Genomic DNA, 19,803 nt, shown 5'->3' with positions numbered 1-19,803 from the left:
TGGAGCGAGAGGAAAGAAGAGTCAGGAGAAATTCAAGTCATTCCAGATGGAGCTGGAATATTTCATCATTATACAAGAGAAGCCTGGCTGGCACATAAAGGAGCCTAAACAAGGTGGAAAATAAAAGAAAATCAAGTGTTATCCCAGCTCCTACTGGGCAATTCTTTTTTGGCAGCACTGGGCAGTCATTTTTATGCTCAGTCTCAATTTTTCCTTTTGTGAGATGAGGATAACAAGTTTTACCTTCTTCAGATGGCAGCTGTAACAACTGCCTAGAAATACTGTGAAATATCGCATGCAGTTTTTACTTAGAAAAGACAAAATTACCCTGGACATCATCGCATTCGGGGGTTTCAATTTTATCCATCAGATCATTGGAACTCCATTTGGTTATTTCTTTCGGGAACATTTCCTCATTGTCAGACAAGTCCTCTTTAAAAAAAAAATAAGTTTTTTTCAGAGTCACACACACAAAAATATGTATACATACAGGAGCACAGAACAGAATTTTAATTAAAATTAAGGCCCCATGACTGTGAAATTTCATAAACATTTGGATGGCTTAAGTCATAATAAAACCTGATACTTTACCAGCTTTTGTTATATAAAAAACAAAGCACTTTTGGAAAAGTAAACAAAATGTTTTAGTTGCATGTTTTGAACAAACAAAACTCCTAAAGCCTGGAAAAAATAACATGGATTTTTAATGTTACCATTGCAGGTACTGAGTTTGACCGTTTTTTTGCCATACTTTCTGATGATGCTAAAGCAGTCGGAATGTTCCAGGTACAGGAGAGGACACAGCAACGTTTGCCCCTGGGATCCTCCCAGAGCTGTCTGAAAGCTGCGGGATGTCACTGGGGGAAGCAGGAACAGGGATCACTATTGTTAATAGGACTGAATACCTAAAAAGGCATGAGTAATAAAGGAAACGTGAACTCCCTAGGCTATCTTTAGCCTGATTGCCTTAGGAGATGAGACTTTTTTTGATCATACTGAGTGCACATATCTGGCACTTCTGTCTCAGGATCTTCTGGATCCTCTGGCTCAGTTTTGCTACAGTTGATAAAGAATAAGGATCCCCAAAATATTATGTTCCTAGAAGTGTAATGAAAAGGAAGAGACATATAAAGGAGAGACCCTACAGAACACCCCACAGGCGTATCCAAACATAAGAAAGATTGCTGGCCTTGCTCTGTAGCAGACATCAGAGGAGTTATCCAGGTTAGGGGAGACAGGAGGGCTATGGGGGGGTGACACTGGAAGCCAGGCTTGTGCTCTGTGCCCACAGCACACAGTGCTGGGTGGCAGAACCCCAGTTCACTGCAGCGAAAGACTGACACAGGCAGGGTCCAGCCTGGCCCGTCCACGGGCCTTTGCTGGTACATCCACATGGGAACAAGCAGCTGAGCCCCACGGACACATCACCGAACAAGCGACGAGCAGCCACAGCGCTGGAAGAATTCATCCCAGTGCCCAGGCCCCCCCTACCCCCCATGCCTCCTGGCCAGGGCTAGGCTATCCATCTCGTGTGATGAGCTCACTCCCAGCCCAAGCCTGAACGCAGGGCAGCCAGCCTGAAGCTGAGACAGGGCTTGCAGGAATGTTTACAGCAAACCAGAGGTTCTCTGGGACAGCAGCAGCCTGATGGAGCCACCTGTGTCGGGGAGAGCGCAGAGCCACTGTGAGCGGGGCAGGGCACCAGGCAGCCTCTGCGCCTCCTGCCCAGTCCTGGCAAGGTCCTGGGAAGGAAACAGAGCCCCGCAGCTCCTGCTTGAACCCACAGGAAAACAAACAACGGCAGTGCCAGTCCTACAGGATCAAAACACCTTTGGTTTGGGTTGCTGCTTCCTTTCTTTCCCCCCTTCCTTTCTCTTTTTTTATACTGATGACGCATCTTTTGTTACAGAAGTTAAGTGCTTTCTAATTTATTTATTGTTCCTGCACTTAGTATTTCTTCCCTGAAAATACTGGGCTTGTAAATTTAATAAAGAGTTATAAACATAATAATAAACAGCAGTAATTACAGATGTCTTATAGATCTAAAAGCTGTAATTCTTCAGAGTCCCAGCCTGGGATTCCGCTTGTCTTGTTGCTGTACAGTTACTAAAAATGATTAGTTGGAAGAATACTAGGATGGGGAACAAAAAGGTTATGAAATATATCCATCTTTCCAGCAAATCTGAGCAATAGCTTAAAAAAATAATATATATATGAAGGGAGCTAAGTGCAGAGCCAAGCAAAGACCAATTATTTTTAGGAGCTTCTGTTTACACTTTGACCATAAAAAGCGAGCAACCTGGAAACTTTGCATCAGCACGCCATTTCCTTTCTCAGCTATGGAAAAAAAATCTGAGTAAATCCCCATTTCCCTGCACAAGGGAGTGCAGAGCTACCTGTTCAGAGCAAGTGGAAAGCACAAGCATGCAACGCACAGGCTGGCAGAGAATTAAGAGGAAGATTACACTCAAAGCTCCTCCAGCAACTTAATCTAAATATTAAACTTATTTCCTTGAGAGGTTTAATTACAGCCCTTATGGCTGCTCAAGCGATCACCGAATGGGATATTACTCCCATTATTAGCATTTATTACAGGATAGATATTAGATATTACTGTATTTGTCACTATCTCTACCAGAGTATGCGAGTGAATGAAGATGAGGGGGAAGCCGACGATGAGAAATCTTCCCGGGCCCAGGTTACACCCACTGCACGGCAAGGAAACGTGCGTGTATAGATGGGAAGCACTTCCGAGGAACTGTGCTTGGTGTCGACTCACATCCTGATCTGTGCCAGTTCCCATGGCACCGACCCTGCCAGCCTGCCTTGCAGGATGAGCTGCAAGCAGTGCTTCATCCCTGCTCGCAGACCCGGAGCTGGGCCATGTCCCTGGGGGCCAAGGGGCAGTAAGAGGTCCCTCCCAAAGAGAGGGCTGTGTCAAACAGCACACGCATCCAGGCTTCAATTCACAAGCCAAAATCTCATCAGACCAGGCAGGCAGACTTTTCAAACCCACTAGGCGGACTGCAGAGGACAGGCTGTACGTCAACGGAGACACGCCGTGTGCTAGCAGAGGAGGAGCTGCTGCTTCTGTTAGCAAGCTCCTAGAAGTATTGCAACAGAGGTGCTGATGCTAACTGTGGCACAAGGCTCATTTTTGTTAATTCTCCTTCCAAGGCCTGTTAGGAGCACGTAAGGGAGTCCCTGGGGCCCTGGATGGAGGCAGAGCCGCCTCTATCTCAATTTTATTACTCAGTAATTAAAAAGGCAAAAAACAGTGTGGATAGCAATGATGCCATTTTGATGACTCACTCCTCTTTTCTTGTTTGTATATTGCTACAATAAATTCCTTACATAGTTTCTGTAGATGCTACGTAAGTTAATCAAGAGAGACACTTAAAACTAAGTTGGCCCTTCTCCTTCCAGGTGAGAGAGACAATCATTCCTTGCCTTGCACACATCCTGGCCATTTCAGCTGCTATTGTGCAAGTCACTCTACAATAGCATGCCACTTTCATACCCCAGAATTCGAGATGCATGCCCAAACACTTGATGCAGGAACTCCTCTGGAACACGATACTATCAATTTTTTGAGACTGAACTCTAGCTGAACATCAGTGAAGTTCCGCTTTACAAAACTGGGGTGTCATCTTCTAACAATTGCATTTCACAGAAAGGTCACCAACTTCATCAGCACGCACTGCGCATCCAACTTAGATTAGCATTACAAGCCAAGAGAAGAGTCCATCTGTCGTCAATAGAGACAGAGCCCTTCAGGCTGAAATACGTATTAAGTACAATATATAAAATGAGTGCAGTGGAACAAAGCTTCTTCACATGCACAGAGGAAAAACAACGACACAGTTTCTCCTAATACAGACAGTCAAAATTACTTGGAGAATTCTGGAATCAACACTGATTAATTTTGGCACCTGAAGCACCCTGTTGCATTCACTACTGTATTTCTTGGAATGGGGGAATAAGGAGTTAATAAAGGCAAACTTGGGTTTTTTCAGGGCCAGACAGGGCAATGAATCATACCTCCTCCTGATTAAAAAAATAAATGAGAAAAATAATCAGTCATACTGAATCAGAATCATTAGGACACACCCACAATCCAGTTCGTATTCCTGAATTTTACCCACACTCACTTGCACCAAAGACAACACAGCTCCAAAGGTTAAGACCGTTCAAGACCCCTTCAAATAGATCACACTGAAACTGAAATGTTGCTGCATTAAATATAAGAGTCTGCTAGGTGATGCTGGAAGAAGCTGCACTGATGCTGCACGTCTCTTGGTTAGAAAGGAAAAGACTTCAAACAAAGCAAAACAGGTCTCGCTTCCTTCCCCACTTACCCCCCACCCTCGTGCCTTCCGTTCTCTTACCCCACCGTTTCAAGAAACAAACGACGGTGATTTAGGCTCCACATACCATGTGCATCAAAGAATTCATCATCTGAGCTGTCATCTGAATCTCTGGCAATGCTCTGCATCCTCCACTCGGAGATACTATGGCGTGAGGGACTTGCTGGAAGAAACAAAAAAGCCTTATGTGATACGCTACATCGACAAGACGGAGAGTTCCCAACATGATCTTGGCTGGAGGAAGAGTCGTGTGTTCTCTATGAAAATTCACTGCTGCAATATCAAAAACACAAAACCCTGATGATGCTGGTGTGATGTCAGCGTACCGCTTTACAGATCCTGTTTGTTTACTGTTGTTAGAACCTGCCAGCAAGATGCTACATTAAAGCAAGCTGTTTGTATCACTCTTATGCTATTTTGAATGGCAGCTATTTATAATTGTTAGTAGGACGTGCAAAATCAGCTGGGTTTTAAAGTTTGCAATTAGGAAGGAAGCAGGCTGATTGGAAGCTTTCTTCGTGCCTCTAATCAGCACACAAACCATGCCTCTGCTTCGCTAACTTTCGGGTGGGTAGCTAAGCAGAGCAGCCTGGATAGAAATGATCTGTTTTCTGGAAGGAAATTGCTTCCACACAAATTGGATTAGAGATCTATTTAAACTTTAAACTTGAATGATTTAAACAAAGTGCTATCCAACTACTTCATAGGGAGCTGTCAGAGCCACTGTCCTGATGGAGTGAAGAGAAAACCCGACGGTCCTTTTTGGTTTGTTTGCCCTCCTGTTCTCACACCTCCCTGTTCCCTTTCATTTTCGCCTCCAGAGTTCCCTGCACTAAATATAAATGTATTACAGCTTTTTTTTTTGCCTTTTTTTTTCCCCCACCAAATATAATTTAGCCATGACCCAGCCCGAGCTCTTGGCTGAACCTATAACAGAACAGCCGCCTGCTGAAGGGAGCACTGTCCAGAGAACGACGAGAGGTTTCTCCCCTCTTTCAGAAGGCTCTGGCGTGCCACACAGTGCACACAAAGCACTTTCAGCAGCCACCCACCCCAACACAGCAAAAACCCGAGGAGACTGACAAATTCTCGTTTAGCATACACAAAGACACTGAAAGGCTCTGGTTACTGTGACAGCTGCATGAGCCATTTCATACTATTGTTGTAGCAGCGTTAAATAGATATAAATAAAATCCTTTTCATTTTGCTACCCGGTTGTCACATGGAAAGAGGATGGAGACCCCGCGTGGAGTCCTCTCCTTGCAGCTCAGCGTTGGCTCAGCAGCCCCCAACCACCCCACCACCCACCCTTCAGGGAGCAGCCAGCAAGGAGGTTGGCAGAGCAGAGCTAATTCGTGCTGGAGTGACGTCAAGGCACTAGCATAATAGTTGCTAAAAATAGAGCATATAATAACATATGGGATGGTGACAAGGGTCCTGCTATCACCAGAGGTCTTGCTCAGATGGTACAGAAAGGACCGAGATCTTTTGGAGAAAAGACGTTGCTTTTTTCAGCTGGAGGTAGCGCTAAGTGGAGACAGCCCTCCTGGCTTCCATATGTTAATATGCTGCCAGCATGAAGAAGGATTAAAATATCTGCATGACGTACTTCCCAGCACATCACAATTCATTTCTTTCATTACTTTTTCTTGTAAAAGCTGAGACATTCTGCAAGTTGTTTTTTTTTTTTAAATAAATAAAAAATTCATGCTTTGCTACCAGCAGAAAACCTTCAAGCGAAATCCTGAGAGGTCTGAAAACCACAGCTTCCAGTGAACATGTCAGCAGTGGAAGAGGGGGGTCATAACCAAGAGCATAATGAGAGATGGGCACATCAACATAAAATCCTGGTGCAAGCAAAGCAGCCAGCATTTTTATCTTTATACAATGATTTACGAAGCATCTGGTAGGTTCTTCCCTGGGGCTCACTCCAGTGAGTCATCGCAAGGTACAACTACTGCTCATCTCTCATTCACCCCGCGATGAAATCCGTGATGGAGTGGTAAATGAAAATGGAGACTCAACCCACAGCATTTAGTGCGTATGAGAGATGAAGAAGCTTCACTCACCCAGATGTCCCCTTCCACCGTCACTGGAAGAAATGCTGCCTCTTGGGGTTTCCAGAAAAAAAATCAAGATTTTTTTTTTTTTTGCCCTCTTGCTGTGAGAGCTGCTATTACCCTGTGATCAGCTGTGCTTAACTAAAAGGAGAGGGAATTGCTGAGGGTTCAAGCCTTCTGTCTGTGCCTCGCTGGGGATTCACCCCTTTGTACAGAATGGTCCAAGGGAGGGAAGAGATTAGTACAGCAAAAAAAGGTGACTGCCTAGGGAGAGGTGCATGACAAAATTCAGGACTGAGCGAATCCCTAGAGGGTATCCACAGCACAGGGCTTTAACAGCAAAATCCTGAAAGCTTCCTGAATGGTATGTCAAAGGCAACATAAACGTAATCCATGGTCCCACCTAATCCCAGACTGCAAGGTCTGGTCTCCAAACAGCTACTGCATGTTATCACCAGGGGAAGGCAGTACCCCCACTCATTTTTTTGGGGGTACCTGCCTTCAGCTCCCCAGTAGCTAAGGGGGTTGCTTTGCTGTGTGAGCTGCACTGCAGCACCCACGGAGCCGAACACCCACTTTTGAAATGAATGGCACACAGCAGTGTATACGCCCGGCCAAGGAGCACGGGGTGCCTGCTGCAGCTGCCTCCTGCAAAACCAGAGGCAGTTAACAGCGACCCACAGCCCAGCCGGTTCTGTGACACAGCAGGCGTGCAGAAAGGGAACCCTGCTGAAGGGCCAGTTCTCAGAAAAGCCACCAGTGGTTCTTAGGTAACAGCAACCAACTCTCCCTGTGCTGCTGTTTGTCTTCTTCTGAGACCCAACGCTCCAGCCAGCTGCTACCTGCTCTTCTACTGTTTTTTCATAGGTTCTCCGCTTTTGAGATTGGCAAGAATTCTGCCACGTGCCACTGAGTCACAGTTAGGTGATGGCTAGAAACATTCCCAAATCCCTAACAGGTCACCTGAGAAGCCTGAGCCTGCCACACCAGCAGAGAAGGCCTCTGAGTTAAAAGGACTTCCAGGAGATAAATGCATTGTCCCAAAGGTGCCAGCCAAAGCAGACACAGTCCTACCCCCCAAAAGCCCACCTCCCATGCAGCTCAGAAGAGCAAGTCATCCGCAGCATCTTACCTCCTCTCTTTGAAGACCGTGACGACTTGGAAGAGGTGGACCACTGTTTGGTGAGTGATCTCCCAGAGACTGTTTCGCTGTTACCAGCAGCATCTTCTGTGTCAACAGGTGAAACTGCTTTGGCTTCAACATCCTTCTCACCAGGAGCGTCTTTGACGCCGTGCTGTTCAGTATCATTTTCACTGCAGAACTGGGCCATCTTCTGAGCCAACATCAACTGTGCCTCCTTCTCCAGCTGCCGGATATCCTCAATGGTGAGCCCGTACCATTCATCCTGCCAGCACCAAGCCTGCCGATGGGCACGGACCATAACCTTCCGCAAGCCTGCAAAGCCAAAATGCCCCTGTCACCAGCGCTACAAGCTGCAGGAATCGATGTGTTCCCTTCCCCAAAACCTCAAGACACCATGGCAAGGATATTGCAGTGGCATCAAAACCACAATGCTATAAGCTGCAGTGAAGGACCTTCATATAGCATCAGGATGGCAACTGGTCACTTTGTGTATTTTTATCTCCTCAATTCTTGCTAACCAACCATGCACTGAAGAATTAGCCGGTCCTCTGCAACTGCTTTTAACTTGGGAAGGGGTTTCCTGAGTCTGGATGGAGGACTTTGTGCTGTGACTGTCTGTTCCACCAAGGACCACAGCTGCAAGTCCCACGAAGTTCTAGGAAGTTGCAACATTTGGATCTGGCCTTCAGAGTCAAGTATGTTCCCCCCCCTCAAAAAAAAAAAAAAAAAAAAAAAAAAAATCCCACAAAACCAACATCATCAACAAAACCCACTGATTTTTTTTATCTCGGAGAGTTTCAAGTGGTTCCTTGATGAACACTACATAGCTCATCACAATTGCTGCATGACAGAAGCACATCCCACATCAGCAGCACTAAGACTAAAACCTCTCCTTTCCTTGGAAACCTGGTTTCTGCACCTGGTTTCTATATATTGGCAAAACAGCACCACAAATATGAGTGCCTGAGATAATGGGATGGGAAGCAACGTAAAGGAGGAAATAAAGGTACTTCATTTTGCAGATACCATCTGTCTTCTGCTGCATGAGAAAAATGGAGTGGGTAAAGCCAATTGAAAATACTTCAATGCATCACATATCTGAAAGGAAGAACTGTCTTACCATCAACACACCATGCTCCTGACCAGGCAACAGAAACTGTCCTCCAAAAATTAAACTTGTTGGCTAACATCACCATACCACCAAGACTTTTAAGACAGTCTAGTCACTCAGGATTTTCAACCAATATTATTGCTTAAAAGCTCACAACAGGTCAAAGCTCCAAACTGGTCTTTATTACTGATGGGAGCACACAGCAGTAATGGTGCTTTTAAAAGCTTCTATAAATACCGACAAACTAGTCCTCAGGAGCCCTCGGGGGGGGGAAGTTAAAAAATCAATGAATATTGTCCTCCCTTTAATGACTGAGAAACTGAGGCAGAGATGGGTTGAAGGACATGCCAAAGGCAGCAGTGGTATTTGTTGTCAGTGGGATTATGGATCCACAATCCTCCGTTCCTAAGCCTGGAGCAGAACCACGCTGTGCCAAAAAGCTGTGCCCGTGCTCCAGTGAAGACCCTGGCCGAAGCCTGCAGGTCACACCCATTGCTACGACGAGAGAGAGAGCGATCAACAGGCTCCATTCAAATCATTTGGGTTTTGGGAACTGCAGATCAAGCTCTCCAAGCACCACCAAGAGGAAATCCGGCCCTCGTCAGCCACCCTCCATCTCCAGGAGCGTGGCCAAAGCTGGACGGTCCCACTGTGCACAGGGTTTCTAAGGTGTTTCCAGCAACGTGCTTCACTGCTGTACTGGAAATCCTCGAACCCACCACTGTCACGGTTTCTACGATGTTCAGCCTAAATATCCCTTTTGTTTTCAGCAATCACTTTTTGTTTTGGTTTTAAACGTACAAAAAACCATTTCCTTCTAGGTCTGGGTACTTTCTCATCTGCTCTGCTCTTTGGTTAGTTCTTAATGCCACCAGCCTTCGCAAGTCAACCCACCGGGAGGGAACAGCCGCTGAGCTCAGCAGCTGATGCGATGGACCAGCCAAACCTGAACTTCATTTGCAGAGGAAGATTAAACCTATTAATATTTTATGTGTTTCTCTGCCTGCTTTTCAGAAGGGAGCTCTGAGTAGGAGAGGCAAGTTTGAGCCAGCCACCTGTGACCTTCTGGGGGCAGAACAAGGGGCCTTGGCAACTCGATTCTGTTCAACCTTTGCTGAGATTCAGAGATATTTCCCCACCAGATTACTTTTTGCAGAACTACAGGAGAATGTTTTAGCCTCTTCACCTCCTATTACCACTGACAACCAGCAGAGCTTAACGACAAAGATTAAACTCCCACCACATCCAGGCCAAAAGCCAAGAAAACATTTCCCTTGCTGGAATTCAGTCTCCATCACCACCATCCTTTGGACTTCCACATCCACAATGTCAACTTCTACCTTGCTTGAAACACCTTGAAACCAGACTGCGATCAGACACAAGAAGCTAACAGCCCCCTCACCCTCATCCCAAGGTTTCCTCTGTCCCACGGCTCAGCAGCCTCCACTCATGCTCCTGGATCCAACCTTGACATATCAAGGCACCAACTCCTCAGAAGTTCTCCGTGTTAAGGCATGGATGCCACCCACCACGTACCTTTGTTTTAACGGACTAACATCACAGGGGACATGACAACCACTTGGGGGTAAAAAAAGCCTCCTGAAGTTCCCTTCTGCCTTTTTTCCCCTTAATCTTTTAGATAACAAAAATCGACTGTACTGCTTCCTCCCAACCCACAGACTGCCCCATCTCCACTGCTCACATCACTTTGATCAGACATCCCAAACCACACTTCCTTAAAGCCGCCTTCTTTTGAAATCAGGAGGGTATCACAGTGCTCCACAGCTGTTGTGCCTCTATCACTCCAGATTTGTTACCAAGTCAAAAAGACGGAGATTATTTTTCTGGCCTCTGGCCTTCACCTGGAACATGTCAGCAGTGCTGCATTTCTCTTTCTTAAACACTGGGAGAAAACCTGGAAAAGAATGAGGCTGTCCAGGTATGAAAGAAATGAAAAAATTCTAGCCATGGCTTGCAGAAATACACCTTCACTGCTAAGGATGGAAAACTTGAGCAGTCCCTGAGTGCACAGCAGTGAATATATCACTGAAATAATCTTCAGTCTGCAGTGCTGAAGCCTTCCAGTAGGCAGCAGAGATCCAGAGGACACGCCGGGTACCCCCTGCAGCTACATGGATTCACCGTACAGCAACAAATGACTGACCTCACCTACCCAGACACTGCTTCCCTCCCTGTGCAATGGAGAAAAAAATAATCAAGTCTTCAAGTGTGTTTTTTTTTAATCAAAATGTTAGAGAAAACCGAGCTTTTTATTTGAAAAATGAAAAATTAAAATTTTATTTGGAAAATGAAAAAGAGTAGACTGGTCAGACCCAGCACAACTGGGAAAAAATTTTTTTAACAGATTACAGATGCCCATCAGCACAGTGGTTGAAGGCATCTGTGGTCCGGTTTGTTTCATTTTTCTCTGTGGAAGGAAGAGAGGTGCAAACATCTCCTGCTCTGCCCGAGAAGTCCCTGCCCTGCACCCAGTCCCACACGCTGTGCTTTCCAGTCGTGCCCCCCAGCTGGCTGCAGCCCACGTGCAGTTTGCCTTGCAAGCCTGCAGCATGCTCGCCCTGGGTAGGGGCAGCTGGCCGGGGGACAGGCTGGGCACAGCATCCCACCAGTCACCTTACTCCAGGTGGGACAGAATGCAACCAGCCCAGTTGGGGAGAGGCTCCGGCAGCGTGACACCCCTCCACCCCCTGCCACCTCCTGCTGTGGGGGTGCGTGGTCCCTTCTCACCCCCAGAACAAACCAACGGCGCAGCAGGGAAGAACTGCAGGGTAGGAGACGGTCTCAAAAATAAGTGACTCTGCTGTGAGGAGACAACCAAGTGGCACAGGAGAATCAGGGAGAGTTTTAGAGGAGGTTTTCCCCCTCCACCCAGCATGTACCACAGTCATCTGAGCCTTTGCTCCCAGAACCGGAGGATAACCCAGCCGTCTCAGCAGGCAAGTCACCAACCGAACTCCATAGAAATAACAGGAACGTTTTTTGCATAAGGATGCAAATACCAGCTGATTTCAGTAATATCAGTAGTTAACAAGTCTAGTATTTCTCTAGAGCATGCAAGCCTTTGGTTTAAAAAAAAAAGCCCAAGGAAACCACACACGCACACACGTACACATGCAGATTGAGTTCAGAAGTATCTGTCACTGTTGCATTCACTTAATTATAACATTTCCCACTGTGCTGCACAGAAAGATCATCTGTGAAGAGTCTAGCAGGGCGCAAACATTTACATCACTTGCCTTTCAAACTCACCACCTCAACAACTCAAAGACTGGTTGAATCCATGAGGTGCTGATTCTTGTAAATGATTTGCCTGCGGACTGTGGTGTTGAAGTTAACCTTACAAAAGGAAGTGTGAATGACCATGAGACAAGCCAGGACAGTATTATAATAATGATTAGCTTAATTTAAAAAGCTTTTGTCTGTAGTTCCGGGTTTGGTTTTCAACATGAAGTAAAAAGTAACGTGAAATAAACGTAACAAAACCTCAATGCACGTAAAAATCCAAAACCAATTAAAACCCCCACCATCAAATCCTGCCCCCAACCCCCTCAACTACCCATATAAAGCAACTGTTCAGATACCTATCGACTATGTACCCAGTGGCAACATCCCGAAGCATTTTGTAATGCACTCCCACAATTCCCCGGCAGCAGATAGAGGATGCCTGGTCTTCCCTGTGCAACACTCTTTCCTTGACAGTCACAACAGATCCCATAATCTCGTCAGCACAGTTCTGGCTATCTGAAGGTATCCGATCAAAGGCAACCCGCGGTTATATCTGCTTGCTTCCTTACCCTCCCTTGCTCAGACCACTCACAGAGAAAAGCCCGTGCTCACATCCACATCACTGCAACCTGCCTACCCTTGAAAAGACACCACTCCACCTGCAGCCCCCAGCAGGCAGTGTCCTTCTGGATGAACCTTCTCATTTGAATGCTTTAGTGAAGCAAAAGTTTGGCAAAAGAGCTTTCTAAAACCACTTCTTCTTCACTGTGCAAGAATTGGGGTATATTTAGCTTAAGACGCAGTGGCTTAGACAAAGCTCCAGTTACTGGGATGGGAACACACTTTGCCATAGTATATAATCAATAACCCATACACAGGCAACACACTTGTTTTAACAACAAAAGAATCATAGCCCACGTGCACCATTACGAAGCAAGTGGGAGCAGAACATTATGCAGTGCCAGTCCAATTAAACTTAAATTCTATGGGAAAGGAGTAAAAAAGCACACAAATATTACAGCCAAGTAGACTAATAGCCCACAATTTTAGTCTGTGTCTCAGGCTGTCAAAGCACTGAGTAACTGTCCAATTAGTCATCAGAAAAAATGGCTGTTGCACTCAGCAAGACTGAGAACATTTTCAACACCATCCCCCAGAGTTACTCCCTCCGTGCTCAGTAGCCTCTCTACATATCCTAATCCATCCATCACTTAACCCAGATGTGTTCTTCTTTCAACTCGTTCTCCGATTGCAGTTTGTGCTGGGAAGTACTGCTCCCCGCCTCGGCCAGAGTTTGGATCCCACTCTTGGTTTCTGCCTCCATTTTCTGACCCTGCACAGAGCGTGGCAATGCCCCAAGAAACAAACCTGCAGGAGCCGGGAGGAACAGAGGAACCAGGAGAAGAACACCAAGGAGGGGCTGGCCCACGAGACCACCTCTAGCACCTGCCAGCTGGGTCTACCACTGGCTACACAATGCACCAAGGTCTCCATCTGCTTTCGGTCACCAGTTGAAACCCCAAAACTGGCGTCAGCGTATAAGCCTGGTCAGTCATGTTGTAGCCCACATCTTCCCAACATAAAACATTCTCATACCTTGCTGTCTCTGGTGTATGTGGCACTCTTCCCACTCACTAACGGCTTCCCCACGGCTATCCCATCGCAGGGGGAGGCTACGCATCTTCTGTAGTTACCCAAAGCTTTTGCTTTCACTTTTCACTCGCTCAACTTTGTCTTGCCTTAAAGACTTTTCTGATTTTATGCATCTTAACCACTCTGAAAAACAGTATTTGCCATCATTATAACAGAGTGGAAAGGCTTTTGAAAGGCAGACAATGAGCTGGCTCGGCTCTCTGCAAAGCCTCAATCAAGAGGAAAATGGCAGGCAATCTTTCATGAAATACAAAAGAACTGTTTCTAAGGGACCACAGTTTAATCTATGCCAAACACCTCTGAACAACTGGAAGAGTCACATGCTTCCTTTTCATTTAACAGATACAATGGAGTTGTTATTCTGCCCCCATGTTTTGCAGTATACACTAAATTAACCCATGTCACCAAGACACCAAGGGAGTTCATTGCAGAGAGCCACTTGTAATACATTCTGAAACAGGTAAAAACTTCCATCTGTGGGTAAAGCAAAACCAAAGGAGCTTTAGGCAAGCAACCTGTGACTATTCTGAGAGCAGCGCACACTATTCTCCACTGCTCTATCAATGTTTTCCACATTAGCTCTCAGGAGCACAGTATGATGGAAAAGAGCTATAAAATTACTTACGCTAGCATGAGGCACTTCAAAGAAGCTTTGCGTACAGAAAGGACAGCTGTAGAGGTCACGCAGGAGGATTTACTGTGTACAGACAGTAGGTAGCATCCTTTACACAGCCTTTCTTTGGCCTTTTCTTTGCCAGGGGACAGCCATGGCTCTGCACTTTTTTTGAGATACTTTCAAGAATGCTTCTTTAAAACATTCTTCAGGTTTTCCACCTGGCCATAGATCCTGTCTCTTGTGGAAACTGTATCAGTTGTGTTACAGAATTTCTGCAAAGAACAAATTACGACCTGCACTGCCTCCCCTTCGTTACCTCTGGGACACAAACAGGACCTCCTTAAATGCACTGACCTAAGAATGATGGACTGATCAAAGCAGCACGTTTACTCGTTAACTGAGAGCTGTCAGTGGGTGCGTCACAGCACAGTGACATGGAGAGCCCTGACGACCACAGCCCCAGGGACAGAGATGTACGGCCACACAGAGAGCCACCAGCCCTGTCACAAGGCAGAGAGAAACTAGGGATGCTCCAGGGACTGGTTTTCTGGAACCACTTCGGGCTCAGAAATGAAGCTTATTTCTTTGAGCAGCATTTCAAGACTTTGTTCACAATAAGAAAACTGGCAGATTTTGAAAATGATCTGGCAAAGTTTAACCGACAAATACTTATCTAAAAAAAAAAAAAAAAAAAAAAAAAAAGAGAGAATGCGAGATCTTGCCTACACAGCACTTCAACCCCTTTCACCGGCTACACATGTTTGGATTCATACATACCACAATCATAAGTGACAGAATTTTTTCTGAACCGACTCACAGCTCTGAAAAAGAGTGGTCAGATCTGAGAATCTCTTCACAGACGTCCTGGGAGATGATACATTGCACATACCTCACTTTTGTGTTTCAATTCAGAAATGACATTAAGGAGTTGAGAGTGAACTTCGCAAGATTATAAATGCTCACCAACGTCATGGATAAACCGCTCGATTTTCGACTGCATCCCCCAGTATCTGAACTCGACTTTACACAGTTTATATGCACACATGATGGGGTATTTCCCAGGGTTGTTCTTGTACTCTTGAATCCAGTCTTCTGAGAGGGGGCCTCTTCTCGTCTTCGCCGATTTATACAGCTTTGGATCCTCCTCAGCTTTGTATTCATGCGGAGGGATAGGATCTTTAACAATATCGATAGGATCTATAGGAGGAGGACAGAAACAGACAGTCATTTCAGCTTCCTGAACAAAAGAAAAAAAAATTACCATTTTTCAGGAGTTATTTCTGGTTTAGTAAGTACCAGAAGCATTACAGCACTTTAGTTTCTTTTTACTTACACATAAACAACGGATATTTAAATTGTTTATACATTGCTGCTGGGCAGTGATCAGCTCTGCCAGCGGAACTAGGAGTACACACAGTTCCAGCAAACAGAAGCTTTGCTCCAAATAGATGTTTTTGCCCACAGCAACTGCAGATCCACAGCACTGGCAGATCTGCACACTCTGTCTTTCTAGCTCCCAAAAGGTCTTTTGCACATTCCATCTTTCAGCTTTTTCTAGTATCACTCACAGTGCTACAGCTCTGCCTCATCTGAGACCGTTAAATGAGACCTGCTCTTTCTTAGCACTGTGACCAAAAAGACACTACCCATTCAGTATCTTATCTTTGGAGTTCATCAAGCAAGGTTACTCGTAGCTCCTCACATGCTACTGTTAGACCAGATGTACCAGGGAAGGTAGAAAGTTTAACATAAGCCCCAATTAACACTTCCAACAATGGAGGAGTGGAAACTGCAATGGGAGCAGAGTGAACGAACCTATTTTAAAAGATCTGCAGCCCTCAGCCCAGACCTCAGCAGAAGCATCTGAAGTTTGGATTGAAGGGCAGGATCACACTTCCCAAGACAGACAGCAATTCCGACACTTCCCCGTGAGGCAGCAGGACTCAAGTCTATTTGCTCCATATCAAAAGCCCAATCAGACAGGCTTAGGAACGAGGACAATCAAACTCCACTTCGGACCAAAGAAGTTTAAATCATGTCAGGCTCAAGTTAAATCGCATGGGGTCACTGCCATGTCCCGTAGGTCCAGAGCGCTCGGAAAGCCAGAGCAGCCATGGGATGTCCTTCCCCAGAGCCCCGGCTGTGACCCACACAGCGTGAGGCTCCTGAAGCCAGCCTGAGCTCACCACTTCTCCAGTCCCAGCAGCTTCAGAGCATGGGATGCTTCACCCCCCTGCACGGCTGTAATTGCCTCTGCTCCCTGCCACATGCCATGGGCAGGGACCACGACAGACAGCAAGACAGAGGAATCACTGTGACACTTGCCATTCTCTGCCTTTTTATTAAGATGTTCCCTTTTCTCATTAAACCTTTACATATGTAAGGCTCATTAACCCAAACCTCTAAAGACAGCTGCAAAGCTGAAGCGTTAACCTGCATGAGGGCAAGCCTGAAAGGAGAGGAAGCAAAAATGAAACACATGTTCACGTTTCAGAAGCGCAGATAGGAATGATTTTCATACACGCAAAGGAGCTACACAATTACACAATGTTTTCCTCTTCTATGGTTATTTCCACATATTAACGCCAAAAATCATTAGATGTGCGGCTCCCAAGGGGGATAAGACAAGTAAAACAGGAAAGCATCAGCTTCTATTTACAACGGGAGATTCAAATGATTTCCATGTGATTTACATCAAGCCTAGAAGAGAACTCAGGTGTCCTCGCTCCACTTGATGTAACCCTACCTCACAGCCTGCCACCAACAGAGATGCAGGTGTGTGTCTGGGGGGGATTGGACAGGCAGATGGGACATATCAAGTGGGGGAAAAAAAAAAAAAAAAGGGCAGAATACAGGAAAAAGGAAGAGGCTATTCACCTAGAATGGTTTGTCTTTTTTCTGCAGGAGAAAGGTTGAACACATTGCCATGCTCTCCTGGATCGGTTTTGTAGTATGTCTCAATATCAATAGAGAACTTCTCCACAAAAGGACACGTATACCTGAAAGTGAGAACAACGCAGCTTAGAGTAAATCCTGCTCAGCTCAGCAAACAGAGAAAAAAGATGTACAAAATCAGTCTCAAATCCAAGCCGGCCTTCACTCACGTTTTACTTCAGATATGCTTGAAAACCGACTGTACAGATTAAAGAGATTTTCTTTAATAACTTCTCAAGACAGGAGTTCGCCTTGTACATGTGCCTTCCCTGGAACAGCTCTGGTTTAGTAAAACCCCCCAGCCCACAGCAAAGGGGTGTGCTCCCCGCAAGGGGTGACACGGGTTACAGGTGAGGAGATGCCAATGCACGCCACACAGTTACTGCAGACCGGGCATCCACACTGACCAAGCAACAGCTTCCCAGCTGGCAACAAGCAAGCAGAAAGCCTGAGGGGACCACCAAGTCATCTCACTTTGCAGAGACACGGACAAAAACCTGCAAGTGAATTTGACAGTGTCTCCTGCAGGATACTGTTTGCAGGACAGACTTTTTAAAGGAGCAGTTTTCAGTAAGGAGAGAACTTCTCGGCTCACTATACTAACAAGTTACTTTATGACTCGGATAGCAGTACAAAGGCACCCTGGAAATGCACCTCTACCAGGAGGAAAGCAGAGCTCTTGCCAGGGATCTATGGCAGAATGAAATACGGACTGGTTTTGTGCAGCACCAGGTTTTCTGGCCAACTGATTGACTCACGGGCATTTCAAGATAACAGATAAAAACCAGACTGCTGGAAGTGGACTTTAGTCACTTGAAAGTCAGACAGCTCCATTATATTTAGTTATGGGCAACCGCCTGCATGCAGACACTGACTCCCCATCTTTCCCCAGACCAACGTGATTTGTAGCTAAACCAGCTAAACCAGAACTGTGAAACTTTTCCAGGCTTTTGATAAAAATTAAAACAGCTATTAAAAACTTTTTATTACAGAAGATGACAGCAGTATCAGGCTTGTAAATCTGGAAAAGGGTAAATGCTCTAAACCAGAGTAACTGGCATAAAGGCTATTTATTTCAGGGTATCTGAAGTACTCCCAAACAAAATCAGCTGAAACAAGGTCCCAGAGGACTCCGCAGAGCCTCTGGCTCTCTTCCCTTCTCAGGGTGAAAGCCATAGGATGTAGGTTTGTTATTTTCTAGCTAGATGACAGTAAGCCAGTTCCCAGAAAAGAAGCATGGGAATTATTTATTTATTAAGATTTTTCTCTCCCCACACTTTCCCCTCCTTAGAACAAACAAGTTCTATCTTACTTGACTGTGTCTGACATGACAACTGTCCCATCATCGTGCACATTTGTAACTTCGCTGAGCTAGTGGGTATCTGCATCACTAAGTAGAACATGCAGCGCAGGATACAAGACTAAATAAAACCCATTCCAGATTTCCCACGCTTTCATGGACAAAACAGCTCACATTTTAGAGCAACCAGTCACAAATTCTCCAATACATATGCAGTCAGCCCAGGCAACACTCACACTCTTGAGATTAAGCACTGTGTAAGAATTTTAGGACTTGACCCCGGTTTCTCTAAAGGATGTTACTGGTCAGGGAAGAGATGCCACTGCCACACAGTGACAGCAACTCCTCTCCCTAAACAGGGAAACAGCTCTAAACATTTTGCTAAGTTTTACCTTGTCCTTGTATAAGGATAGGCATTCCACGATTCCTCTTCGACTCGAAGAGCTGCCTTAGGCAATATTGACCGGAACCAGCTGGGTATGTGCATACCAATGTGGTACACTTTGTGAGTATACTGCCCGTTGCCTCCCGGTCCATCCACGTATGGCCTGTTCTCCAGGATTTCTACTCCGCTGCCTTCCCCACATGTCTCCTCTCTGCTCTTTTTCTGAAAGGGAAAATATATCACATAGTTAAACCTTCCAGTGCATTGCATATACCACGGTCTCAAAGCACAAGAACATTTGGAATGGTTTCTATGAAGTCTTTTGAGCAGAGCTTCCTAGAGAAGCTTCCAGCAGAGCTATAGCAGCACCCTGGCAGTAAGATCACCAAACCTAGAGATTATAAAGGAAAGATTTAGAGACTAATCTGGCCAACAGAGGAACACAGATTCTATTAGGGGTCCTGGGGAAAAACAATTGATTTGGACACTAAAAGACAGTTTTAATGGAGACCTAATGACACAGCAATTCCTGCTCCTACAGGAGCACATCACTCCCTGAGAGCACGCTGAACCTTGGCTCCAGCTACGAACCGCCCAACGGCATAAAAATCTTTTGCATCAGCACATGACACGGTGAAGGGGAGTTGGTCCAACTTGGCACATTCTTGTGATGGTGCAGCACAAAGAATCATACACACCCTCAGCGCAGTATCGCAGTGCTAAAGACTATTTACAACCTAAAACCACGGGATTTGGGGGCTTGTTGCTTGTGGTCTGGCATGGCAGCAGCTCTCCAAGAACAGCTTGGAGACTATGCTCTGCTAATTAAGATATTTAGAAGAAACAACTCAAGTTTGCCAGAATGCACGCAGCACCCCCTGGCAGCCTCCGTATTTTGGCTTATTTGTAGTATTGTCCCTCATCGAGAAACCTGGCAAAAATTCCTTCAATAAAAAAAAATAAAAATACTAAATTCAGTGCTTCTAA

General features: G+C 45.7%; 1 protein-coding gene across 15 annotated transcripts in view; it reads right to left on the bottom strand.

Annotated features, from left to right (window-relative positions):
- PITPNM2 (phosphatidylinositol transfer protein membrane associated 2) overlaps positions 1-19,803 on the bottom strand; it is a 141,406-nt gene that overhangs the window by 36,165 nt on the left and 85,438 nt on the right. For 14 of the 15 annotated variants that reach the window (XR_008819414.1, XR_008819423.1, XM_056324178.1 and 11 more), the window contains 6 exons: positions 18,824-19,038; positions 17,075-17,196; positions 15,161-15,394; positions 7,560-7,883; positions 4,435-4,530; positions 328-432 (listed from right to left, as the gene is read on the bottom strand). Coding sequence is in view for 13 of the 15 variants with exons in the window: in XM_056324178.1 (XP_056180153.1) it covers positions 328-432; positions 4,435-4,530; positions 7,560-7,883; positions 15,161-15,394; positions 17,075-17,196; positions 18,824-19,038 (1,096 nt within the window). In the remaining 2 variants the exon portion in view is untranslated. The remainder of the gene's footprint in view (positions 1-327; positions 433-4,434; positions 4,531-7,559; positions 7,884-15,160; positions 15,395-17,074; positions 17,197-18,823; positions 19,039-19,803) is intronic. The other variant, XM_056323735.1, reaches the window with a different exon arrangement.

The sequence above is a fragment of the Falco biarmicus genome, chromosome 1, assembly GCF_023638135.1.
Source record: "Falco biarmicus isolate bFalBia1 chromosome 1, bFalBia1.pri, whole genome shotgun sequence".
Lineage (NCBI taxonomy): Eukaryota > Metazoa > Chordata > Aves > Falconiformes > Falconidae > Falco > Falco biarmicus.
Note: the sequence above shows the minus strand (reverse complement) of the source record. Positions and strands in the feature narration are given on the sequence as shown.